General features: G+C 36.3%; 1 protein-coding gene across 1 annotated transcript in view; it reads left to right on the top strand.

The window, feature by feature from the left end:
- The window catches only part of FAF1 (Fas associated factor 1), a 147874-nt gene that overhangs the window by 52480 nt on the left and 67459 nt on the right, over window positions 1-27935 (top strand). Inside the window, exon 8 of the mRNA XM_071436706.1 lies at window positions 24657-24743. Within this exon, the coding sequence (XP_071292807.1) occupies window positions 24657-24743 (87 nt within the window). The remainder of the gene's footprint in view (window positions 1-24656; window positions 24744-27935) is intronic.

Genomic DNA, 27935 nt, shown 5'->3' with positions numbered 1-27935 from the left:
AAGACCTGTATGTTTTTGTGAAATGTGAACATTTAGTTTGTTTTTTAAAGAAATCTGTCATCTTAAAATTATACTCAATTTATTGCAAGTTGCGACCGCATTATACATAATTTAAACATGACTGTGATAGCCTCAGTGTTCTGCAGTGGTAAATGAGGATGTGCTAGCCAGCCAGGCTTTGACTTTTTCAGTGAGGAGAGAAAAATTTTTAAAAAGCTAAATCAACTTCTCGATTTGTTTTTTGCCTTTGTATAATAGAAAACCAGCACATTCTGAAGGTAAAATGTGTTTTAGAACCTGAAAGAAATCCGGATAAACTTTCTGTAAGTGGTCATGTGTTGGGAATTAGATGAAGTTCCTTGGGAAATAAAGAGGAAATACCTTTTAGGTACCTGTTCAACAGTGATAACTTTATTAGGCACTTAAAATATCTTAATGCCTGACTGAAGAGATCTGTTTCGAAGATATCTCATTGAAAAATATATATAACTACTTTTCTTTTTCTGCAACAGAAACAGCAATAAGAGATAAAGAAAGGGCACTACTTCTCACTTAATTATGAAACCTAATATATTCCTGACAGAATATGTTTCATAACCTGTAATTTGATTTTGGTAGGTTTGGACGTGCATATCATTAAAGAAACGATCTTCAGTTATTAAAAACTAGTAAACATGGACATTTTTATATGCAAGAAAAGGCAGAGAGTAAATAATTGCACTGGTGACCAATACTGTAATAATCCTGTTTTACAATATGCACTTGACAGGTTGTAATAGTGCTAATTGAAGAGACTAATTCACACTTGCTTCATTCTATTCAAAGGCAAAATCAGCAGCTTGTTTTGCTTTTGACCAGATGGTCCTGATGAACACCTACTGTGCACTTTAAGTGCTTTACTAGAATTACAAAGGCTGGGGGCTGCATCCGACTCAAAATGATTTGAGAAGAGAAAAAAACCTCACTGCTCAATGGATTTGGTGCAACTAAATTAATTCTAGTGGACCCATTACACATTGAGCCCCCTTTTCAAAGTGCTGAGCCTCCTCGTTTGTTCTGTAGCAATGAGAAAGTGAAAGGCAGATTACTGCAAACAGAAATAAAAAAAAAGTGCTGTGAAAAGGAGAAAAGAGGCCTTGAAGCCTTTTCATATCATTTGGGTTTTTCAAGTGCGTTATTTTTGGGGAGGGTGGATGTATGAAAAGCCAATTGGAGTTTTTTTTGTTTTAAAGTGCGCTATTTAAGTACTATGAATATAAAAGCAAGAGCAACAGTTGACTGAGTTTACTGTGGTAAAGCTTTGTGTCCAAGGATGAATCAAATTCATTATAGTCAATGCTTTGTATTTTCATATGAATGTAGGGTTAGTTTCACAAGACTGTGTCTGTTTAGGATAATTATAATTTAATATTTTCCTTTCATAAAGTTATCACTGTAGTTTATCTAAAATTTGCTGAAAGCAAGGTTTCTTTCCTTGCATAAATTTAGAAGCACCCAGAGAGTTTTAAACTCCAAAGGAGGCTGTTTGATTTGCAAGGGAAGGCGAGGCAGGTTCCAATAGCACAGATTATTATAACTAATTAGAAGTCACACATCTGTTAACGTTCAGTTTGTCAGCACTCAGTTAAGTGTGTGCGTGTGTTTATATCTCTTCTTCCTTTCTCTCTTTCTCTGTCTCTATTTCCCTCCATCCCTAAGTGTAAGTTGGGTTGGAGAGAAACTCTCAAAGGATAAGGATCAATTTATTTGAATTTGAAAATAATGAGGAGTCATTGTTATAATTTTGGTTATGGGTTTGGCTCTGTAAATGCTCAGTCATGTGAGTTGTCCTTATTTTAGAAGTAATCATGTTGAATTGAATGGCTTTGCTCATGTAATTTAAGGATGCTAAGGATTTTGGGGATCAAGACCTAATTTAAAACCCTGAATTTTTTAAAAACTGCAATTAAAACCTTTGCTTGCTATTCTGATTTTGAATATTTGCTGTGTTTTACTTTCGGGTTGGTGAATTTTTATGCAAGGCTTCTATCATAATGCTAGCTATTAAAAAGGTGTTAGCATGAAATGACAAGAAAACCTAAGCAGCTTTATGAACATATTAAACAGCTCTCTCCCCAGCTCTTGTGCTATTTAGAGTGGGAAAGCAGCACTCTGTAGCTAAATAGCTCAGTGCTGTTATCTGTGTGAATTATATTTAGTTGAATAACAAATGAAAAATTCAAGTTAGCAATTTTTTTTGCAATTAAAAAAAATTAATTTACAGCTTGTAAATTAAAGTGGTTTAGAACGTGGTTTAACCTTTCTATCCCGTGTTAACTATAATATGATCACTTCTATTATTGCATGATATACACTTATATTAAAAAAACACATTCGTTGAATTGCTGATTTGTTTTCAAACAATGAAATTTGTATTTGTGCAAATTATAGTAGGCACAGTGTTCTCTCATGTTTTCTCATCAAACAACCCAATTATACTTATAAATAGTGAGGTGCTAATGAACTGTTGTTCGGGAAAAGTTGATTTTTTTTTTTTAAACTTGAGTAAGAAAGGAAACACTTCACAATTTTAGAGTGCTTGCTTGGTGAGAAAATATTTGAAAATATTTTACTTATGTAAATCATGTTGGTGCTATCACTTTTAAATACACAACAGAAGCTAATCTAAAATCCCCATCAGTTCATATGGAGCGTAACTACATGCTTGACATTGTAAATTGCTCACTTAATTGGGAACTGAGGATTTACTTATATTCATTAAGTTACAGAAGTTGTTTCCTAAGACCTGCTATTTCAGCTTGAAGTTTATCTCTGCATTCACTGAATAGAAGGAGGTAATTTTTTGGATAGTTGTGGGGATAAGGATATTTAAAGTAGTGGTTGTGGAGTTACAACACCAAAATGGTCACAAGTATCTTGATTGCAGCATAATGATGGTGCTGCACTACATTGCTTTGTAATTACTATGCAAAGAAAACACTCAGTTGCTGTTCCAACTGTGAATTAATAATGTTTGTCCCATCCATAACATCTTAGTGACACGGGCACCATCTCTGTAGTAAACCTGTTCCTTAGGGTTTTTCAGTTCTGTTCCTCTATCTGTGTAAAACATGAATTTGAAAAGTTATCCTTTTGGTTTTGTACCAGGAATCGTGGGCATAAATTGGAGAGCCTTGCACTCATTTAAAGGATAAAATGGCCTCATAATCACCCACAAGAAATCCCTGTTACTGTTTTTAAAAAGGGTTATAGCAGCTCTCAGCAAATATTTGCAATAAGTGGCAAAATTTATGCCTTGCTTTGTGGTAGTTGCGTGACCAGACAGTGGGGCATAGGATTGTTTTAAGGTTTTTACAGCTGCAGGGAAAAAGCATCTGTTCCTAGAAAAGCCTTCATTGTTTAATTTTGACACTGACTTTTCCATGCTGCTTGTACCAGTCTCTGGATTAGGTGGCACTAAAATAAAATTTGTTTTAAGTTGCTCCCAAATGCAGCTGTCACTATACACAGCCTTGTAGCTTAGGCAAAGGAGACATAATCAAAACAAGCATTTTTGTACAAGGTCATTTGGCAGACTGGGAGAGCTCAGAGCAGGAATTTTGACAATATTGTATCTTGTGAGTAGCTTGGCTATTAGCTTTTGTGTTTGTTTAATAATTCTAATGTGTATGACTGTCTCAGAAATAATGAAAGGATTTTTTAAACTGCACTGCTTTTCATATACTTTAAATTTATTTTGATTGAGCAGTTTCTGTGGCGTTCAGTTACATACATCCCATGTATGTTTATTTGTATCTCTGTATCTCTACAGTGGAATGGAATTATTTACAAAAAGCAGGGAAAATTGACATTTTTGAAAGGGCTTCCATTTCTTTCCTTCAAAGTTTCCAGTGAATTGAAAATGAAAGAGCACTTCATTTTATGTATCCCAGAGTTGTGTTAATTTCTACCCAGCTGGTCTCAACTGATTGATACAAAGCCAAATTTGTGACTGCCTGCATTACAAAGTCTGTAATTTGCTAATGAATTATGATAATAATCTTTCATCACACATGAAAGATTTAGACAAACAATTTATTAACTATATAGTTTGATCACAATTTTTGGGTTTGTACCAAGCCTCAAATCTACTTTTATTTTTCCCTGCCTAGATTAGCAGACCAAAGTGAACTTACTCTTACCTTGTTTTGAAAGCAGTGATGGTGGAAGTTACATGAGGATGATGGTGGACAGCAGAAATGATACAACCTTGTAGTGAAAATATCCATATTTAATGTACAGGCAAATCAAACCGCCCAGTTTCCAACCAGAGGAGCATCACAGTAGGCATGGCACAAGAAATTATTTGAGACTGCATCCACTGTTGGGGTCACATAGGAATAAATAAAAATAGTTTACAGATGTTCCTCAAGTTCAACCTCCTCTGGGTATGGTGGAGGCAAACTAATTAAAACACAGCCAGACAAAGCCATAAGGACAAACTGGGCTTAGAAAGAATGGAAAGGAAAACCAAATCTTCCAGAAGAGGAGCAGCTGCCACAAGATCTGTCAGCTTGAGTGAAGTTTGGGGTTACCTGCAGGTCAGATCAGCAGAGTTGATTTTGAACACTCTAAGGACCCTCTGAGGACAATGTTCACAGGACATGAGCACACCATAAGTGTCTTCCTCTATGAAATCTGCCCATTTTTGATCAGATCATCAATCTTCTGACCAAAGATTAATTCCCAGTTCTGCAGAACTTGCTCCTGTCCACAGGAAGAAGGAGAGGAGCTCTGTGTTCAGTGCCCTCTTCTGTTTCTCGAGATCAACAGAGCTTGCAAAAAAAAAAAATCAATTGATAATTTTTCTGCATCTTTTGTGCTCAGTAGGATGGGTTAAGTAAGCAATGTTTTGATGTCCACCCTAGGAAAATCAACCAAACAAAAAACCCCAAAAGACCCAACATGTATGTCCAGTGTTGCCATTTTTATGTAGATGAAACCATTGGCTTCAGTGGTTTCTGCTTGATGTGCTTCTCCTTAGACCAAGAGGGACCCAAACCAGCTGGTTTCTCACCCCAAAACCACACGTGTATGACTGCCCCAAACAAAATCACACTGAGATTCCTGTTGCTACTGTTAAATAAAGTATTGTTTGACTGGTAAAATTATTTAAAAACCAAAGAACCAGGTAGTAAAGTAGGACAACCAGCAGTGTCAAGAAAATGCCATCCAGAGCAGGGCCTGGTTATGTGGCCCTGTGAAAAGATGAGGAAAAGAACTTTGGGGTGGGTGCTGCCTGGAAAGGGGGTTGAGCTATGACCAAAGGCTTTTTGTTGTTGCTTTATTATGTTGCTTGTTCTTATCATATTTAGGGAACTAGAACTTTGTGAATAACCAGGAACGTGTTCGTTAATCACATCAGGTTAAAAAGAAAAAGGCTTAGGTTTGATTAGAAGGCAGAATTTTTTTGGTCAAACTCTGATTAATGGGAAGTGCAGAAAAGTGGGGAGGGAGGTGTAAACAACAGAGACTTGGTGTACAAGACTTTAACTCTCACACTCCTTCGTCCCCAGGAAGGTGATTCTATCTAGTGGCTGTTATCTGGTGTGTCTAATGCCCAGTAGGTCTCTTGGAAATTTTGATGTAATTTGGAAGTACAAACTAGCTGAGGATCTTCACAGTATTGGAAACAAATAACCAATTAAAGGAAAAAAAAAGGGAAAGAGGAGTAGAAAGAACAAGGAGTTTTTGCTATTTTTCTACAATTTCTATCTAAGAAAGAGAGCTCTTCCTCCAAATAAGCACTAATAAAATAGCAGTGAGTCTGTCTGTCTGGTATCACACAGCAGAGCTGTGCATACCCTACTCCAACCCCAACAACTCAAGGACTGACTTAATTTCAGATATTTTCTTCAAAGCATCACGGCACCCCAAATATCTCTGCAATTTCTTTTAGGAGAAACAGAAAGGTTTTCTATTGGTCTTATTTCACTCATTTTTGATGACAAGCTACCTTTTACTGAACTTAGCAACTGTAACACAGTGACTCTTAAATAAGAAACATTCTGAGCTGTGTTTGTGTCCTGTTATTAATTTCTCTGTAACTGTAAGATGAATTTCAGTTCAACATCTCCTCTCTGTGTCTTGCATGAACTTCTGTTTGCACTTACTCACAAAGTTCCTCTTTTAAGGCAAGAAGGACTTATTCCTGAATAATTCAGAAGTGGGGAGTGTAAGAAGTGCTTGGATTAATCTGCAGAGGGTTTTGTGTGTTGACAATTTCACCTACAACTAACAGTCTCTGTCACCCACTCTGCTTAAAAGGTCTTGGCTCTTTTTTATTCTTTGCATTGACCTTGGGCTGGCAGAGAAAAGACCAGACTGCAGCTGAGAGCTCTGACCACAGGGCAGCCTAGGCCAGGACTAAGGCAAACAAAATGGAGAAGCTCTGATATTCACAAAAAGCAACAACAGAAGAGTGGAAGAGGACACTTTTTGGTAGTACAAAGCAATACAGTGAAACTTCTCACCCTAACACAGGAGGTAAACTGCCAAATCAGGCAGGTCCACATCAATTTTTCAAGGATAGCTCTTGTGAGGCCAGTGGAAAATATGTAAATTCTCTAGATCATTCTTTGAGGTTTGTGGTGAGCTGAAAGTTTCTTTTTTTTTTGGTGTGCTAAGAGCAGCAATAAACTGAGATGAAACTCCTCCTTAAATCTTCCCACAGACCAAGTTGCAGTTCACAGCTGTGGCTGCATTAGCACAGAGGACAGTGCAATAAGAGGTCTGCAGAGAAAACCTATTTCTGGGAAAGATCTCTGATAGTTATCTATTTTGGCATTTTAACAGTGTCCATTTCTAGCTGGTCCTGTGGATTGACTGCTTCTTATTAATTGAAATCTCAAAACTGTGCATGTTCTCTTTCACTTTGCTCTTAATCCTATTTGTTTTGCCTGCTCAGGCTGTTTCATCCTCCAAGCTGAAGTGTGCAGTAAGTTGGGCAGGTGGGAGGTTTAAGATTAGGAGTGTGTTTGAAGTGAAACACCAATGCAATTCCATTTTATAAGGGCTGGATCTACATCAGTCCCTTGGTGCAAATCAGTATTTTAAAATCCTGCAGCATTGGGAAGCCTCCATTGTAGCAGAAACAGTGTCATTTTAAAAATAATTTTGTAGACAGAGGTGGTGGAATTCTTCTGGAATAGGAACAAATAAATGAAAGATTGAGTGGAAAGTGCATGTGGGTGTTTTCAACTCACTGCAGAGCAGCCATGCAAAGAGTCACCATGAGCAGTAAGACAAGCTTTTTAATACAAGCTTTTTTAATAATAAAAAAGAAACAGTTTTTCTCTTAGAGAACTACATTAGCATTGTGTTTTTTTAATTTTCTTTCTTAAGATCAGTTTGAAGTGAGGAACAATAAAACTTGGAGATTAAATGTTTGTTCTGCAGCCTAAGTGCAAACTGTCTGAAGTAGAGGATAATTTTAGCATAGTCTGAAATAAGCATCTGTTGTCTCACGACATTGGTATCAGATGAGAACTGAAAATCAATTTCAGTTCTCGTTTTGTGTCTTTTGCCTTGTGTCAGTTTTTAGGTCAGATCTAGGATCACTCAGATATGACTTACAAAATCTGACAGTCACCCAACTTACTTTTAACTCTATAGGTCCTTTTGCTTCTTTAGTAAACTGTGTCTTTTTCTCTTCTTTTTTTTCATCTTCTTTTTCTTTTTTTTTTCCCTTCTGTTTCTTTAATTTTTTTGGTTGCTCACATACATGTTTTCTTTTGTACTGCTTTCTCTTTTTTGCCTTTCATCCTCTGTTTTATTGAATTTTATAGGTTTTAATGAAAACAGCTTTTACGAATTTCTTAATTTCTACTTGTTTAAATGAAATATCAATATCTGGCCTAACTTTTCTAAGTACTATTTTCTCCTTATGATGCAATACAGAAAAAAAAAATACTGTAAGTCAGAAAAGTACTTTTAAAATACTGTTCTTTTTATGCTTTTTTGCAGAATGTTTGTGTGTTGAATTATACTTGAAAGCCGTGCTTGTGTGTCAGTATAGTGCACATTAATATTTCAGAGACTGAATTTTCACTAATTATTATATGACTATGTAATGGAAATTCTTTCTATCAACTAAATTTTTATTGCAGGTGTTAATTGTCATAGTTAAAAATATTACACATTCTTAGGATTTAGACAGGAATTATTTTTACATTTTTGATGTCATTTTGTTGGTATAAATTTTATACACTGAATTTGCATAACTGAGAATATCCTTGTGCTTCAGAGGAGAAGCTGTTAGTATGGATCTGTTTTATTAATTTATTCTCAAGGAAAAACCAGAGAGAGTAGCTGAATATGTAAATGAGCAGCTTGTGATGCTATAACTTGTCAAACAACCATTGATGCAGTATAGCTGAGCAAACTGTTTCAGTGTGTGCATATACAGTAGGTATTTCTCTCCAAATTAATATTTGCATTTGAAATATGAGTGTAGTGCAAATACATGAGAAGTATATAACAATTAATAAACTTTTATGCTTAGTGTTTACACATTATGTGCTCTGTATTTTAATTCTGAGTGTTATCTGTTTCTTAAGTAATTTTGAATTAGTCTTCCAAATATATTGATTTAAAGGGGTTTATTACTTAATTATTAAGGTTTGATAGGCATTTATGTCCTTGGATCTGGTTGGGTTTGGTCAGTAGTTAGTTGGCCTTTCTTGAGGTTGCCATTTTGATTTCACAGTCTTTATTGATTTCATGTAGAAAATTGTTATCTTCATTGTGATAGTGAGTAAGTAAAAAAAGCTGGCTTGTTCTTCAAGGTTTTAGTGTCCCCTCAGGGATTTCTTTCCATGGTGACTTTCTTCTTCAACCAAAAGGACTTTGGATCCATCCTTTGACTTTGGATGGTTCCACAGACAAAAAAAAAGAAGTTAATTCCTTGCATACTTTTGTTCTCCCATTTGTGAATCATTGCCAGCTTACTGTAATGCAATTGGAATAGGATAAAAAAAAGTCTATTTTACACTTTCTTCTTTGACTGCTTGGCAATTTAAATGTAGTATTAGGAATTGCTAGAAAGTAATACCTTGATACATTAGAAATTACTAGAAAGTTTAGTATTCATATCATAAATAGAAACATGCTCACACTTTAATTTCTCTACCCATGCCATCCATGTTCTTCCACTGTTAAAATTATGACTTGTTGGGGTTTTCTTTTAGTTCTTTCTCCAGTGTAGTGATAAATGTGACTGTTCTGGAAAAGATGTAAGAGTACTGTATCATGAGGTTCATGGTATTTTGGAGGAGTTCAGTGTTGCAACAGTGGTTCTGTGCTCTCAGGGAGTAGAGTGAGGGATTTGGAGCAGTGTTGATGCAAAACAAATGTAGCTTTATTCCCAAAATGCACCATTTTGGTCATTTTATAACAAATGAAGCATCATCATTCTAAGGCCAATCCTGCCTCAGAAATAGGAGGTAGCTCCCACAAAACTGTTGTTCTCTGGAACTCATGTCCTGCCCTCCTCTAGAGGCATTCCCAGAGCTTGAGGGTGGGAGAGGGAGGAGGAGAGGATGAGCTGTTCTCAGCAGCCCTTTGCTCTTAGGCTTCTGTTTTGGATCCTAGCTGGGAGCCAATGTCATTTGACAGCTGCTTTTCCCTCCCTGCCATCCTGCTCCCCTCTTCCCCCCTCGTGCTGCTTTGAAGGCAGCCCCTGGGGTCAGTGCCAGCCTGGCTTGTGCAGGAGCTGAGCCTCTGCTGGGAGGGAGCCTGGGAAGCAGTGCAGAAGCAGGAGCCAGGCAGACCTGTCAATGGCTTTTTTTTTTTTTCCCCTCCCTGAGTGTTAATTGTGGTCACAAGAGTTAAGTGTTGCTGTAAAATTAACATCTTGGTATTATGTATTTATTTTCCACCATGGAGCTTCAATGTCAAGTTTACCCAGCAGACAAGTCAAAACAAGATCATTTTTTTTCTAACTGCTGCTGTGGCAAGTCTCAGCCTGGGATCTCAGAAAATCACTGTGTTCCTTCTACTTAGCAGCTAATAGGAAACAATAAAGATTTAAGGTTCAGAATTTAATTGGCACTGATGCTGATGCAGGAAGAACAAACTGCACATGATTTACTCTTCTGAAGCTTTATTGATTCTTTTTTGAAAAGAAAGCTCTGATGAAAGTAAAAAGAGGCATTTAATTTGCAAGTATTTCTACACAGTTTTTATTCTGAAATGTGCATTTCTATCCTCCTCTATCCCTGCTTGGTAAAAATGCCTTAAGATCTTTTAAATCAGAGGCAGATACTGAAAAACAAAAGCGTAAGGCTGTAATTTCTACTGTTCATCTTGTTCATTTGGATGGCATTGCAGCTTTCTTACAGGGTAACTTTACATCTTTCCCAAGGCTAATGTCTCTCATGCAATTGTGAGCATTTTAAAGATAATGTGACATTAGCATATCCTCAAAATCTCCATCCCAGATTCTAGTCTTTTAATGACCTATTTCCAAGGATCAGATCTGGAATATCAGTCTCAAAGAGGTGGTGGTAAAACCAGAAGCTTCCTGTTTTTCTGACATTGCCTCTATACCAAAATCTAGAAACAGGATTTTTTTTTCGTCACTCACATAACTGAACTTTTGAATTTCAGTGAGTGACTGAGGGTTTTTCTTCAGGCATAGGTTGGTTCCATGCTTGCAGAGTCTACAGCAAGGCCAGAGATGCATGGCAGAACTAACTGCAGATGTCTTTGAATGACTTCCTGCTTCACAGCTTCCTTGCAAGTCCTGCTAGAGTCCTTGGGTTATCATCATTCATAGCTGAACTTCCATTTAATAGCTGATCTCTCAGTCCATACTTTCGAGCAGTTTTGAAAATTTTGGAAAGGGGTGACTTAATTCCCTTCCAGTCCCATCTCTCCATTTTCTCCATAGCTTTGGTGCCAGATTCCAGCCATTTCTTGTGCTCTGGAATTACAATTTAAAATGCCTGTCAGTGTGACACCATGACCAGCAGCTCTTTAGCTTCTTGTTGGCTTTCTGCCATGCCTGCCATGTGTTTTCCTGCTGCTTGTCAGGAATTCATTTTCATGATACATCTGCAGGAAAACCTTTTCTGGGACTTCTTATCTGTTGGGCTTTAGTAATGGCCTCTTATTTCAAGGGAAGAGGATTTTACAGGAAGTAATTGAAATACTCAAAATAGATGATGATACTTATCTTTAAAAGTGTCCAAAAAAAAAAGTGTCTTCAAAAGTGTCTAAAAATGTCCAAAAACCCTTTATTTTTGTATTCAAGTGGAGAGTTTTAAAGTTACTGAGCTGTTTTTGCTGCTGGAGGAGGTCATTCTGTGCCAGATTCCTGCCTGTGTACATTGTAACTCAACGTTTTTGGTTCTTATTGGGTCAGGATTGCTGTTCTTGCATGTGTTACTTAAAAACACAAGTCTGCAACATAAATTCACCAAATTTATTGTCATCAGTCTTGCCTTCCATGTGACTGGATACATCCATAGCTTTCTGACCCTTTTCTGATGGTTGGTAAGTGCCAGCTCACTGGCACGATCACAAGCTCTTTATGAAATGTTTTTCAGCTGCTATTGGTAATTGATAATTGATATTGGCATTTGTGTGCTTAAGCCTCACACATCACAGTGTCCTGGTGGTGATCACACTTTAATAAGTGATCAGACTCCTGACTTCTCTCTTTCTTTGGCCTTTCTTTCAGGAAAGGCCAATTCCCTTCTTATGCATCTGTGTGAGTGCCTAAGGGTCGTGTGTCCATTGATTTGGAAAATTTCTAAGGAGCAACCTGGGGGGATGTTCTCAAAACTGTCCAGGTTGTGGTTACTCAAGGCAGATCTATTTCCACATACACCAAAAAAAAAGTGCTAATAAATCTATTCAAGTCCTTAAGTCTCTTCAGCCTGCCTGTTACATAGATTGATCTGTTGGATGTGCCTCTTATTAATTTTCTTCTAAGTATTCTAATGTAAATCATGAGAGAAGTGATTATTTCACTGTCCTGTTTGAAACACTTTAGGTTCAGGACATGCTCTCTGTGCAGGTGAGTAACCAGTGAAATCTCGGTCCTTTCTTCAAGTTTCCTGGTTGTTATTCTGGACTTTAACAGATTTTTCTTCCTCATCTCAAACCCATGGTCCCATTGATGAATGTGGATGATTTTAGGACTAGAGGATGCTTGCTTGTCTCTAGCAGGGGATGTTCATCCTAAAAGAGAGAAGTAGTCCTGGAAACTCCACAGGATACTGACCAGCTGAATGACCTGGTTTTTGGTAGAAGTCTAGATCCTTGTCTGTTGTGGAAACTTATTTCCAAGGTATATTGGATTGCTGTCTGGATAGAGCTCTCAGTTATCACCTAGTTACCCAATAAATCTGTCATCTCACCCTGTTAGCCATTAGTAGAAACAAGGACATTTGCTGCTTCAAGCAGCACCTCCCTGGTGCTGATAAATAACTGTTCTTCCTGGTCTGCTTCCTTTGTCATTGTTGCAGTGAGACAAAAAAATATCTGGGACTATGTGAAAGATAAAGACTCGGTGTAACTCTCTTGTTGCTATAACAGAATAATAAAAAGACTGTGTGGGAGCAATTCATTACTCTTTTCCTTTCAAGCACTTAAAAGAAAAACAGAGCTGAAAATATTTCTTTGGGAGATACTGAAATACCTCATTAGTTCTTTCTTTTTATTGGCTATTGAGGTGACAATTCTGTAACAGGAATGAATGTGAGGATGAATTTTGCTTTGATTTATAGGAATGTGTTAATTTGAGCTGAATAGATCTTTTCAGATCTTAATATTTGTTGTCTGTGAATCTTGTTTTGTAATACATAGTTTCTAGTTTTATTTTAGATAAAGGAAATCTGATGAAGACTATGTTAATTCTGTGCAGTACTGGAGGTGTTTTGGGGAAAATGAGTTGCTGAGATCCCCAAATCTGTAATTTAACATTTTTTTCATTAAATGGAATAGTGTTTGCTGCTTATTTAATAGATGCAGAATTGCATGTCAAGGTAAGACAGAAAAGTGTGGAGAAAAGAATACATATGTTTAATTAATTAAGTTAACCTTTATTTAAGTCTTTCCATTTCAGTGAGATGACAAGTTTGCACAATAGCATAGTGAAAATGGCCAGAATAGCTTTATATTAGCCCATTTTCTGAAGCGATCATTAAGTTTTCTGTTGTTCTGCAGCAAATTAATGTTGAGCTTTGTGACTGGAATCTGCAGAAGAGGTAACTCCTGTAGTGTTTTGGTAAAACACTAATGAAATTGCATTTAGTTGTATATTCAAGAAATAATGACTCTTCCATCATGGAAGAGCTTTGTGTGTTTCTGGGTCACTCAGAGCAGACTATTCATGAAGGTGGCTGCTGTTAAAGATACAGCAAATGAACTCGTTGCATTGAGAGAGACTCAGGTGTGCACTTCTCTTAGAGGAACAAGATAATGTAGTTTTCTTTTAATATTTGGGAATTCTAAAGGAAAATGTGATTTCAATATTGTAGACTTCAATGTTGTAAACTACTTATGTTTTTAATTTAGGCAGTCCAGGTCTGGAAGCCAATCCAGTTCAGGAAAAATGCCTGAACCAGAGGTTGCAGGACTGGGGCCTTAGCAGCTCTTCTTTTCTTTATAAAAGTCTTGCTGTTTGTAAAGTTCCTCACTTGAGAGGCTTCCAGATAATTTTTGTCTTCAAATTGATCTATAGATTTCACAGTTACTGTTTATATTCACTCTCCAGTAACACTTTCCCTTCATCTTCCCATGTCTGCACCTGTGCAGAACTTAGACTTCAGGTTTTCTAGTGTTGCTCTTGGCTTGGTGTGTTTATTTTAACTGTTCCTAATATTTTTCTGTTATCTGATAACCTGACAGTTTGAATCTTACTAATTTGTTTTTCCCATCAACTTTTTGTATTCTACAAGTACATATGACTCATATGTAATTGTTCAAGTGCTGACTTGTTTGGGGAAAAGACTTAAAGGAAAGAAAGAAGAGCCAGAGAGAATGCAGATTGGGCTATTTGGCCAGGCTGCAGCTGCTTTTTTCGACTTAATTCTATTTTCTGAGGAAATGTGGTTAAATATTTTTAAATACACTAGAAGTAGTATTAATCAGGAAACGAAAACAAATTTGTATGGCTTCTTTTGGTAGACATAAAAATCTATATTTGGATTGTACCTTTGCCTGACTCGTTTTGTCAACTCAATGGAATTTCATCTCTGATTCACTCACAGTCTTAGTGTCTTAAATTTTTTAAAATTGTGGTGCAGATCAATGTTCACCTTATTGTGGAAGAGGAAGGCAGGGCTACAGTTGGTGAATACTTTAGATGGCAACAATAAAGATTCTTGTCCCTCATTCAGAAAACTCATGGTATGTTTTCACCTGTACTGCCATTACTGTTACACTGAAACCTGTCAGTTAAAAGAGAGAGGTAGAGGCTTTAATATTTTTGTAGGTTTTTAGTTCCTATGTTAAAAAACAAAAACAAGTCTAATATCTGGTATTTGGTCATTCTCTTGTTTTATTTTTTTAAAAATATGTTTATTAGAAACCTGTTTCATATTGACTTTGGATAGAAATAAGGGTCCAGCTTTTCTACAATGTAACAATAAATTTTGAAAGCTTTAAAATTGTTTCCAATGCAATTATATTTGGGACAGAAGTTCAGGGAAGCAGTGCTTTAAAATAATATAATTTATAACTTGTATTCTACATCATATAGAGGAAAATATATAATTTTTAAACATGTTAAATATGTTCTACATGAAAGATTTTCCTCTATCTTATTAAGTAAAGGAGGGGATTTTTTGGGTGGAAGATTCCATAGTTAAAGATGTAAACCAGCAATTTCTTGCTTCTATAGCACAACATAGTTCAGAGCTGAGATTAGAGAAACCCTGTAGAGTGGCTAATACTTGAGGGCATCCCCAACTAGAAAAGTATGTGAATTTAGGCATGGGAGGAAGGAAGGATCTGCTTTAAATTTAGTGTAGGGTCACTGAGTCTTAATGATAGATTAAACAAGGGAGGTGGAATAATGAATAGGGGTATGCAATGTGTAGCACTAATACCAGAAGTCCATGGTTTTCACTGGTTATTTAATGTCTTTTCCCATATGTTTCTGAATAGAGCAGGTTATGGCAGGGATGAGCTAAGGAATAGCTTTGTTAGTGAATTGCTAAATAGACTGAATTCTCTTTCTAAAAATGTATATGTATATAGGAGAGCTGCTTGTTAATAGTGTAATCTGCACCTGACATGCATATACCTTAAATGTAGCAATATTAGTAACTGTATTTGTAATTGATGTGTGTAGGTTAATATTCTTAAAACCCACTGTGAAGGTTTGTCAGCAATTCTTTTCTGCTAGTAAAGCAGAAATCAATTTCAATTTATTTCTGAATATTGTCAATATAAAAACCCCTAAAGAAGTTCTGATTTGGTAGGCGCAATGATGAAATGGAGGAAGTACCCAGAAATGTTTTTGTTAGTAGAAATTTGACTGACAGCATAATGAACATTGTTTTATAGTTTAACTTGAATTCAGAATAACATGAATAGAATACCTATTCAAATACAACCACATCAAAGAATTTATTAAATTCATAGTTACAGTGACTGTGAAAAGATGTCACAGTTTACTTTAGAGCTGAGTTCCTACAGAGCTTTCACTGTCAAATACCTGATACCAACAACTGAAGTGAGCCAAGGAAGTCAGCACTTGAGTTACTGATGGGTTTCTGGATGACCCATCTTCTCTTTATGGTGGTAATACCAGAGAGTGTTTGGAGAAAATGCACCTTGCACTGATTTTTTGCTGTGGGAAATTAATGTAACGCACAATACGTTTTGTGTCTGTGGCTTATCTTCCTTTTTAGATGCACCTTGTGTGCTGGCCCTAGGAATAAAAGGGCTGCAGGGTGAGTCTGCCATCTCTCCTTACTGAGCAGCGGGTTTGCTGTGACCTTTAAGTGTAAAAGTGGAGGGAAGAGAGAAGTAAAACACTGAAGGGAGAGGTATTGGAGAATTTCTGTATGTGAAAGTGCTTCCCAACACTCTGCATGACTGTGGTACTTAGCTTCTCAAAGTTAATAGATTAAACTATTTTTCATATAATGTGTAAACTTGTGATACTTTATAATTATTGGCCATTTACAAAAATTTGGAATAGATTTTATGTTGTCTCTAGGAACAAGAAAATATGGCCTCTCCCAAAGGTTTATTTTATTGATTGTCTAGAGAACAAGTAAAAACAGATAAGAAAATACTGATTTTGTGATGTTCTCTTTCTTACACCAAAATGGGTAGGCTTATCACTTAAAATAAGGATTGTTCTGAAGCAAATGTGGTTTATGCATTTTTTAAGACTGAAACTGAATCAGTTTCTATTTTGAAATGTAGTTGGGTAGGAGTGGAAGAAACTGTTATTCAGTGAAATGTGTTCAGGAGAGTATTTCTTGGAGTCATAATCTGAGATTTGGGGGAGGTGATAGGATTCCTTCTCTCATTGGACCAAAGTGAGAAGAAACTTCTAAGTGGGAGTTTTTTGGTTGGGATTTGGTTTTTTCCCTCTTTCCCCCTACATGTATCTAAATGGTGCTCTTTACTATGATTAAACAATAACTTCCATTCTTCTCCTTACTCCTACTACCATTCATTGGTTTGAGTGAATACTTTTGAAACTCCTGAATATTCCCAAGTAGGGAAGTGACCAAAGACCAGTTTATGGATTTATTACACTTGGGCTGTTGCAGACCAGCTGCTTTTTAAATGAAGATGGGGATGTTTGACTAGAAATACACCTGCCTAAATTTTTCTTTTGTTCTGAACGTGACAGCTGTGAAAAGCTAACAGATCTTTCCACTGCAAGAATCACATTGACTCTCTCATTTTTAGTTATGTTTCAGACCCTAGAAACAATCTTTAATGTCCTTTTGAGTGGGAGCCTCACTACATCCACAAGAGTCACTGGGCTGTAACTGAAAATATGCACAAGTGATGTGGACAGGGTGGGACCAAGCCCCACCAAGCATGGAGATTTTGTCTTACTTTAGTTCATATTTTACCATTACCAAGTGGAGTCAGTATCTTCTGGTAGAGATGTTAGGATGGACAGAATGTGTATTTAATAGTTGAAATTGTGTTTTCATACCAATTTTGAATAGCTTGGATTAAAGTTAATGCTCTTGGCACGTACTTAACTTCATGATCAGGAAGTGTCAAGGTGTTTGGCAATCTCTGGACATTTCAGGACATAAAGTCAACTGGAATTGGGACTTTGGGGGTAAAAATATTAGAAACTGTATTTACCCTTCATATTGCAACTGAATGTTTTGCCTGTTGATGGTGATGTGGTAATGGATGCCTGAGGAGCAGTTGCCTTTTGTCTTTCATCATGTGCATAGAGGTCAGATAAAAGTTGAGTCATTTAGGAAGCTAATAAGTGGTATTTTCTCAAATGACCATTCCTTCTGAATGGAAAAACAAGCTAGGACTTCAAAATGTGTCTTTTCTTTGTCAGTGCATGTCAAACAATCAAACAAGCAAACAAACAAACAAACTTCAGGTATTATCAGTAGTTTTATTTTGTTAGTAGAAGTGTTTAAGGCGTTTTCAAATAAATTTGTAAAATTGTTTTGGCAGTAAGTCTTTGTTGTTTGATCTCTTTTAACCCTAATCACATCTTCCTTTCAATCTCTAATGTCACAGCTAGCTCACACTCTTAATTCTTTCATACCCCATTTCAAACTCATGCTTGTGTGTTGCTAAAATGATTTTTTAAAAATACTCATGTCTCTTGCCCCGATTTCTTAAGAATGTGTTTTCCCTTCGCCTTCTATAGGAATTTGTTTCTTCTTTTAACCTTCTATTAAAAAAATCAAAGGGTCATGCAGTTTAAAGTTCAGAGGGGATTATCACAATTAGGTCTCCTAGGCACTACAAGCAATGAATAATAATAATTATGTGAGCTGAACCTTTGCACAGTGCAGGCCAGACAGCAGCACCCTGGAACTTCAGCATCAAGTTCAGAAGATTGTACCTTGCATTTAGCAATAATGCTGCCCTAGAAGGATAGCTGATTTTAGGGATTTAAAGATGGAGATAAGTAAAGGGGTTTCTTTGTTTTACAGAATTAAAACATGCATGCATGCTGTCAGAAAAATGAGGCATTGAGAATAAACCCACATTTTTAAGACAGCCAGACAGCTGTATATAGAATTTTAATATAGTGTATAATATAACATTGTGAATGTACTTAACATGTGCCACCTTATCATCAGCCCATGAAAAGGCTGATCCAAAGCAGTGGCAAAAAGCAGCATCTGGTACCTTGAAGAGAGCTCAGATTAATTCTCAAAATTGTCTGGACAGGAAGCTGAGGTTGGAAAAGTATCTTGCTAAGTATTTGAGGGAACATTTCATGCTTGATACACATACACACACACATGTATATGTATTGCATGAGGCAGTCAGAAGTGTACACATCAGAAGATTCAGTAGTTTAGTTGTAGCCTTACTTTTATTTTCTGTTTCAAAATTTGCAGGTTTTAACCAAGATTATAATAGTATTACCTAATGAGCCATTTTATTGTAGGTTGTAATGGTGAGATACACACTTGGCACAGATCCATTAAAAAAGGTCAAATTACATCCAAGAAGGGTTGGTTTGAAAGAGGTTTAAAATATGAGCTCAAATTAACAAAATAGGAGATAATGAAGTATGAATAATTGTGAAATCTATGAAAATAATTTATTCACAATATTATTCCTATTGCTGAAAGGAAGCTGCCAACACTTCTTTGCAAAAACTTATGAAGTGTAATGAAGCTTATTACACTTAATGAGTTTTTAAATAACCTGGTCATTCCCAAACTGGATGAACTTCTGATAACTCCTGGTTGACAAAAATTTCAAAAATTATCTGAATAAGTGTTACAGCTCAGAAATACAGTTGCTCAGTGAGGCTGTGAAGTGAGTGGATGCTGTCATGGAAGGTGTGTCACAGCTGTAGGACAAGAGGACAGAGCACAGCCAGCTAGCTAAGGAAAAAACAGTTTATTTTCTGAATTTTGGGCATTTAAAGTCTGCCAGTAGTATTTCACAGAAGTTATTTGGTGTAGCTGTAGTCATCAAGAATTGATATAAATGAAATAGAATTAATAGTTTTTTTTTTTGGATTTAGTTTGATGACACATTATGATGGATGTAAGTCTGGGGGAATGAGGATGTAAGTGCTTGGCTGGGGAGGAGAGAATCCACATCCCTTTCTGGAAGTGGTGCTGGTGCCTCATATTTAGTGCCTTGTTTTCCTAAATGAGATATTTTTACTAAACTGTTTTGCTGAATCATCTCTCTGTTAAGGTTACTGTCTGCTTACAGATTCTTTCTCCTGAAAGTTTTCCTCCCTCTCCCATTTTAAAATAATAGCCAAGTAATACATTAACTTTGCATTTACTTACCTTGATCTGTCAAAGTAGTTACCAGTTTCTCCTTGTCTCATCTCTCAAACTGAATGTGGTGTTTACATTAAAACATTAATTTAATCTCTAGGTACGTGAAGGTCTTACTTCACATTTTCAACCATGACAGGCAAAATTCATGCACTTCAAACTCTCTTCTAAATTGGAATTGGAAACATCAGAAAATACATTTGCTCCCTGTTTAATATTATATAATCTTCTTGGTTTGAACTCTTATCAGCAAAATGTCACCAAAAAATTGCACATTATTTTCCAGATCTGAATAATTGGAGCAATTTCACCAAGCTTTTTAATGACCCAGTATTTATTGAGTGCTGCAGTACAATGCACCCTATTTTTGACATAGTTTTAACTGGGTTGATTTGGGTTCAAACACTGCTCCACACCCTTTAAAGTTGGATGCATTAGCGGCATTTATGTTGAATTCTGCTTTGTATGTGCCTGATCTACAATGGACATTCAGGTTCTCTTAGGGCCCTTTGGGAAGGCCTGAAATTGCATATTCCTTTTAATTTGAAAATGAAACAGTCCCGAGAGGGAGGAGAGCCCTACTTTCATGAGCTATGTATGTTTTGGTGCTTTTATTTGTTTCTGTTTTACTTGTCATAATACAATAAGCAAGTAATGTAATTTGGATATTGAAATAAAATCAATTATGTTAGAATAGAATGCATTTCTGTTCTTCATTAAGCAAGAAACAAGGTTTCTAAAGTTTAGCCTACTAGGTGGAAAAACTTAATAAATGTAGACTTGAATATTTTCAGAGATATTAAAAGCAAAAATAGTAATTTAAAGGAACAGATATGGAATAAAAAATTAATTAGAAAATGTATTTTAGTAAAACACACAGTGAAGTTCCTGTGCATTTTAGAAAAGTGCTGAATCATGGCTGACTTTTGGCTGACAGGCTTGGGCAGGTGAGGGGTTTTTTTGCATTCAGTATAGATTTTAAATATTTACATTGGAAGTGTATTTTTTTTCCTTTAGATTACAACAGAGTTGAATTGAATATGTGTAAATGTAAATAGCATAGTGAGCCTTCCTTAGAGACTTTCAGTGGTATAAAACCTGTGAGAAGCAGATGCTGTTATTTAAAAATAGCCCAATCCTGACATCTTAATTCAATAATTGGAAGCATTCTGTAATTTAAACTTCAGTCAGCTGCTAGAAGGAGATGCAGGTTATAATTTGATGTCTTCAGAATTGCACAATTATTTCTAAAGTAAAACTTAAACTAAAATTAAAATGTGATGATTTAAATAGCCTTTGGTTTTTTTATGTTGTAGTACAGTTTATTGTATTACGTATTGGAAAGATAAGAACACAAGCAGAATTGTGAGTGGAGCAGGCTAAGAACCTTTCCCTTCAATGAGTCTTGGGTAAAGTAACCTGAGAGTTCTGGTTTGGGTGTTAGTGGTGGCTCACACAGTGCACTGCTTTAGTATATGTGAATATATCCCACCTGTGGGGAGCTGGCTAAAAATTACTTTTAAAGTTGAGAAATTCAGTTTCTCCTTTGACTCATGATATCCTCTTCCTGATAAAATGCAAATCCTTTTTCTCTGCTATGAGAACACTTTAAATATGGATTCCTTGTTTTGGTTTGTCATTTTCCCTCCTAACGTCTCCAGTTTGTGTCTTGTGTTTTTCTGTTTCTGTGGACCAAATCTATTGCAATAGGTTGTGGCAGAGGTGCTGATTCTGAGATTCCTTCTCTCTAGTTTTGCATCTCTATATTTTCAATAACTCTCATTAGTCCACAATTAACTGAAATCACCCATTAATCTAACCAATTTTTGCTCATAGCTGTTGATAACATCATTCTCTTTTCAAGTTCACTGTAGTATCACCTTTGATGCTTCTCCATGCTTAGAAACTTGGTTGATTCTGCCCCTGCTTCCCATCTATTCCTGCCAGATTCCTAGTGCTCTTTTCTATCTGTTGGAATTTTGCCTGGCAGAGATGTTAAATGCTTTAATTTATAATCTTTAAGCCTATCACTTCAGCTGGGTTTTCCTCCTTTCTTTCCATCTTTCTTCACCAAAATGCTTCTGCTTACTTTGGACTTCTTCCTGGCACTGTCCCATCCATATCATTGCTGTCCCCTAAACATTTTGGTTACTTGTCTTGACTTTTTCTCTGTTCCAATGTCAAAGTCAAGATTTCTGCTGTACCATCAGTACCCCATGGAACCTTGGACTGTCTGCATCTGATCTCATTTCCCTGCATCCCCCAACTCACATTCCACATTCCTCACAGTCCTCTGACTTTATTGCTCCTTTTGTCTGCCTTTCATGCACTCATTTTTGCACTGTCTTTCATGCTGCCTATGTGCCTGGAACAGTCTTTAGCATCTCAGCCAATTTACAGCTTTGCATAAATTATATTTAATAATAAGACTAACAAAAGTTCATTATGTACATTATTTCACTTAACTTTGTACCTGCATAAGCTGAAAACAGCCTGAGGGAAACTACTGTTAAACTTTGTTGTGATTTGTTGTTATTCAAAGATACAGATTCAGGCATGACAGTTCTTCAATGATTCAGCATAAATTTAATTTTTTAAAATAATTTAGTAAGTGTTAGGTCTTTGTTTTTTGAGAGCAGGTTTCAGATTTTTCTAATTCAGAGATGAGAAAATGGCTACTTATTCCTGCTGAGTGCAATCCCCAGAAGGTTGTTGTCATCACAGTACCTCGTACAGACTTTTTGCCCTGTGGTACATTTTGCTTCATTTTATCCTTACTAATATGAATGTGGCAGGACTTTAAATGTTGGATTAGCTTCATATCTGCAAACAAAGTGTATCTTTTGTGTTTAACCTTACTTTCAAAGCAACATGTTCATCTGTTTAAAGAAACCAGTGAAAAATAGGAAGGTAACACTCTGCCTCTGTCTGGGAAGTTTTCTGAGTATGTTGGCTACTTTGACATATGGGTTTCCTTAAAATGTTAGGAGTTGTTTAATATTTTAACTCCCTTTAAAACTAGTGAAAATGAGCTGAAGGTAAAACTTCACATGGTTTTCCAGCATCAATGTATAACTGCAAGGCAGGGTATTATGCAAAAATTATACATTATTTTCCAAGTAAGACTGCATCTAAAATATATGGGCTACTTTTTTCTTTTTTTTTTTTTGTTTAAATGGTTGTATTGATACTGTTTACAGCTGAGTAGTGAAACCAAATAGATGTGCCTTTAATTTGTTTTTAAATGATCTCTTATATTCTGCAGATGATAATCTGAAGGGTGGCTGCCATAGTAATGTGCCAGTCACCATGGCATCTGAACATTATGAAAAGACATTCTGGGCTGCACAAAGACAATGCCACCAATTTGTATTTCAAACTGATCAAAAGTGCAGGACCAAAAAGTTTGCCAATAAATGTAGCTCAGTGGATGGTACTGCAATTTAGAGTTTGCTTTACACAATAAAAATTTCGGTCCTCCTCTCAATGCCAAGTGAATTTACAAGTAAAATCCTTAACACAGACTTTGTCCATTTACTGGGCTAACTTTTTTCAGTTGTGTGAAGAGTGTGGTTGTAGATTTTTATTGGCCCAGTGAAGGAGCAGTTCACAGTTCTGCTTTATAGAAATCTTTAGAACTTTTTCCTCCTCATGGAGTTTTTCACTTTAAACTGAAATTAGGTCAGTAATGAAGAAAAGGAGTTTTCTATACTCAATTGGTAAATATTCTAATCTCTTAAATATTTTACAATCTGCTTTCATAAATTAGGTCAGTTTATGAAGAAAAAGGGTTTTTAATACTCAATTGGTAAATATTCTAATCTCTAAAACATTTTACAGCCTGCTTTCGTAACAGTGTTCTAATTATCAAAGAAACCAAAAATCAAATCATTATTTAAAAGCAAGCTTATTTTATCTTAAATAATTGATTGTGGCTTGTTGTTTGAAAGAGGACTACTTTGGCATGAATTCCAAATCCAGTTATGATCTTAACTCAAGCAGTTTGTTTAATCAAACATTACTCTAATCAGTCTTACATGGTCCCCTACCCAGCCAGGCCTGCCTAGAACAACTGGTTTATTCTGCGACGAGTTGCTCAACAGATGTCATTCTGCTAGAATAATGCAGCAGAATACTTGTGCCTTGGCTAAAATTACTTCAACTTTGATCACTTTTGTCCAGCACATCAGTCTGGCATTGTGCTTTATACCAACATAACACTTTACCCCGAGCATGCCTTTCAAGCTTAGAATAGCAGAGGAATGTTATTGAATTCAGTGCAGTTACAGATGAGTTAATGAAAGAAGGGAAATACTGTTTTTTTCATAATGCCTTTCTGTTGTGCTTTGGAATTAAAAGGGAATTTGAGGAATGTGACTTCCGAGTTATTTATTTTTACTTCTGAAGGCTTTTTGAAAACAATATTATGTAGTCCTATTGATCCCATGTTTCTGTAAATAAGTTTCACTTGTTATTTAAAAACAGTGCACTTTAGAGTTTTATGTTGTGAAAATAATACTATTTCTGGGGTGTAGCTGGAAAAGAAATATTTCACAGGGACAGTTTGTCCTGGTTTTTAATGCAAGAAAACGAAACCAGCAAGAACTGTGTCCTTGTGATCACTCAGGTCAGGATTGTTACATTTTAGGTTGTTGTGGGGTCAGTATGAAGCAACATTTCTTTACAAAGCCACCAAGGACACTGTGAGGAAGCACTAAAATGGAGTCCACTTGAATTGCTAATAGATACTTCAGTATCCTGTGTTTTAGAGACTCAGTGTTCTTGTTTCAATTTTTTAGTTAAAATATAGTTGTAATTTTTTTTTTTTAATTGAAGCATAGTTTCCAGGTCAGTCTCCCTGCAAAAACTCCTGAACAAAACTAATATTAGCATAAAGGTTATCATGTGTACATGTAATTTACCACTTTTAGGAAAAAATTGAGAGATATCTTAATGATTCTAAAACACTGACCTGTGCAGAATATTTCTATTCAGAAAGCTTTAAACTGGTGGTATTGAAATTTTTATCTGCATAGCCTATGTATTAAATCTATCCAGAACTGAGACAATGAAATTACAATAACCAGAAAAGATAAAAAGCTTGGTGCTGTGGTGAAAACAATGCCCTTGGCTGCCTTCTTTGGAGCAAGTTCTGATTTATTTTGATTTTTTTTCCAGGTGAAGAGGAATGTGTATGACCTGACCAGTATCCCTGTCCGTCACCAGCTGTGGGAGGGTTGGCCTTCTTCTGCCACAGATGACTCAGTGAGTTTCTTGCCTTCTCATCTCATTCCTCCCTAGAAAAGGCTGATTTTACGTGGATTTTTGATCGGAATCACTCTGTAGCATTTACTGTCTCTTATGCATTAATGTAACATCACACACATTCAGTGCTGGTGTGGAAGATACAAATGCTCAAGGTTTGGGTGCCTGCAGCTCAGGGAAAGGATTCCTGTGTATCAGATTCAGTGCATGTTTCCTGTTTCATTTCAGCCATTCTAGACTGAAGCAAAGCTGCACAGCATTTTGGAAGTTGAAATCTATTGGGTGATTGAACTTCAGGCAAAAAGCCCTGATTTTTATGTATGCTCTGAGTGCACCTCTAGATATTTTTCACAGTACATTAGCTCACCCAGTTCATGCTCAAGCCTCTGCCTGGCTTCAGAGCAGGAGTTGTTCCTGCTGGAATCAGTGAGGGGTCACCACCAGTGACAGAATCCACAGACTCAGAATTGCCCACAAATTCATGAAATTCGGGGAGTTACCTGCAGTATCCCATTAAATATTAGTCTTGCTTCCTTGCATGGCCATCCTTACAGTGTGTTTTACAGCATGTCTTTCAGTTTCCTTCTGCTGGTGTGTTCCCAGTGCCAGCTAGTGAGGTCTGCCTTTCTTTAGAAAAAAACCCAACCAATCCACTGAAAAAATGCCTAAAAGGGTGAAATAATTATGTAGCTATGTTGTATGTAGATTTTGTGACCTGAGAAAAATATAGAAAAATAAGTTTTTTATTGAAGCTGATCATTCTACAAAGTGAAAATGGATTTGGAGTTTGCTTTCTTACATATTGCCATTATCTGCCGTGCATTACTTTCCTCTCCATTTCTGCTCTCTTCTTGTAGAGGGAGAATTGCTCTTTGAGTATGACTGCTCCTTTTTTTGCTCTGAGTTAAGGATTTATGCCAATTAAAAAAAAACCCAAAAGGCAAAAGCTGTCTGAATTTCCAATGTACTTGTAAAAGGTATCTGTGGCAGTGTTTGCAGAAACAGTATTTAAGTTTGAGAAATCTCAGTGCATGTATTCAAGGGCATATCTGAGCTGATAGACATAAGGTCTGAAATAACAGAATGGTGTCATGTGGTAATTACAGGCTTTGAAATGTGGATCCATTTTAACATTTTATTAGTTTACATTAGCCCAAAAAAGAATTGGAAACTCAACACTTCTAATCTGTTTTCCCACAGCTGTTTGGTTTTCATGTCGTTTTCCCCTCCTTTTCTTCTGAATAGGACACCTCACATATGTAAAACTCATGAATCTGCTTTAAGTCTTCTTTTTACAAGTGACATTGTTGCAGGTGAATTTTTCCCCTTTTCATCTTTAATGAAATTGGTGAATGTTGAGTCATCTGCTCTGAAGCAGACGAGCCCTCAAAGCTCACTGCTCGAGTCTGGTGGCGCTGGAACTTGTCAGCTGTGTAAACAGACTGGAGTGTGTTGCCAACAAAAATACAATTAATTTCTGTCTAAAATTAGAGGCTGCAGCTTACTATTTATAAAGATTTAATGATAGCAATGACTATCTATGCTCCTGTGATCTGAACTTTTTTTTTTCCCAAATTAGAAATATTTGGTAATAATTACTTGAGTAATTAATGATGATCTCTTGAGTTCAGTGTCAAATTTTAAAGATCACTTTTTCCATCATGAGTTTTTAATTTGCTGTCTTGTAGGGTACCCCATTGCAATTAAGGAGTTAAAGAAAGACTTGATTAAAATACTTTTTCATTTGCATGTTATGCAGCATAAGAAATACTTTGTAATACCACAGGAGGTTTTTTCAGTGCAGTTCTCGTTAACCTTTGGCTTAGCAAACAGGACAACTAAATAGACTTGGCATAATTGGATTCCTGTATCATCTTGAGTCTCTTATGAACCTGCCAGACTACAGTCTTCTGACATTATCAGGAAATTTAGTGGAGTCAATAGTAATTTAAAACATTGTTGCTTCATCTCCCTTCAGAGTTAAGATATGTTCTCTGCTTGTACTACCTAATGGAATATGGGATACTGTATGAATTGTCAATAACTCTTTCAGATCTTTCTCACACTTTCACCAGGGAAATGGGTATCAAAACCTCCCCATGCAGGAGAATGTTTTTGTGCTGTGACAGTTTGACTGTGGGAAACAAGGCGTACACAGGCCGTGCAAATCTCATTTCACCGTTCAGCAAGGACAAGTTTTAGCTTTTATTGAGCCTGAATAACTTTAATGCCACAAATTATATCTGTTCTGCTCATTAAAGTTCAAGGTAAAAGGATGAGTTTTAACTCATTCTCTTTTTTAAAAATGCATTTATGTAAGTAAAACTTAAATATATTCAAAATATTAACTATTTTTGCACATATAGCATCAAGTGATACAGTGAAGCTTTGAAAATAATCTTAGAAAATAAAAAGCCATAATTTTAATTTACTTTAAATACATTCACAATATGTTCTCAATTTTTATTTTGGATTTTGTAGCAATCTTAGCATTGCAGAGTTTGAAAGATGAGAGGGTGCCAGAATAATTCAGTAACGTTTCTGAAATTTATTCCTTTTTTTTTTTTCTCTATTGGCTGAACTTCTAGACTTCCACTGGTAATTACCACTAGAGTCAAGTGGAATGAGCAATTTTCAAATATGTGATCACTGTAAAAAAAGATCTCAGATGGGCTGTAGGTGATGTTTTAGTTACAGGTTTTACATGGAAGCATTGTGATATTATTAATATGTATGGGTGACTTTTTGGGTGTTAGTTTTACATATTAGCAGTAAAACTCTTTTTTCCCCATGAGGTCCCAGGGTTTTCATTTATTTCAGTAGAATGAGTTGTTGTCTGTGATGTTTCAGTGGTTTTTGGTAGCATAGAACACCCAGTAGAGGAAGAAGGAGAGAGGTTTTCTTGCTGCTTTTTTTCCTTGGTATTTAAATTACAGGTTTTTTTCAATTGGATCATTATTTTAAGTCATTTCAGCAAAGCAGTGAGAAATCTGCTTCGTTGTAAGTAGCAACAGTAAGCTTGTCAAAATGGAACATATTTCTGCATCAAAAAGATGTCAGAGTTCTAGGGTGAGGTTTGAGGAGGGGAAAGGGGAGAGAGGCAAAGCCAGAGGATGAAGTGCCTGGTGTTGTCACTGTGTCCTGGCACAGGGATCCCATCCAGGTGAGCTCAGCATCCCACCTCCCCCCGCT

This window comes from Agelaius tricolor, unplaced genomic scaffold (genome assembly GCF_023055355.1).
Source record: "Agelaius tricolor isolate 1412-34295 unplaced genomic scaffold, bAgeTri1.0.p SCAF_11, whole genome shotgun sequence".
NCBI lineage: Eukaryota > Metazoa > Chordata > Aves > Passeriformes > Icteridae > Agelaius > Agelaius tricolor.
The sequence above is the reverse complement of the archived record's forward strand: the minus strand, read 5'-3'. Positions and strand labels throughout refer to the sequence as shown.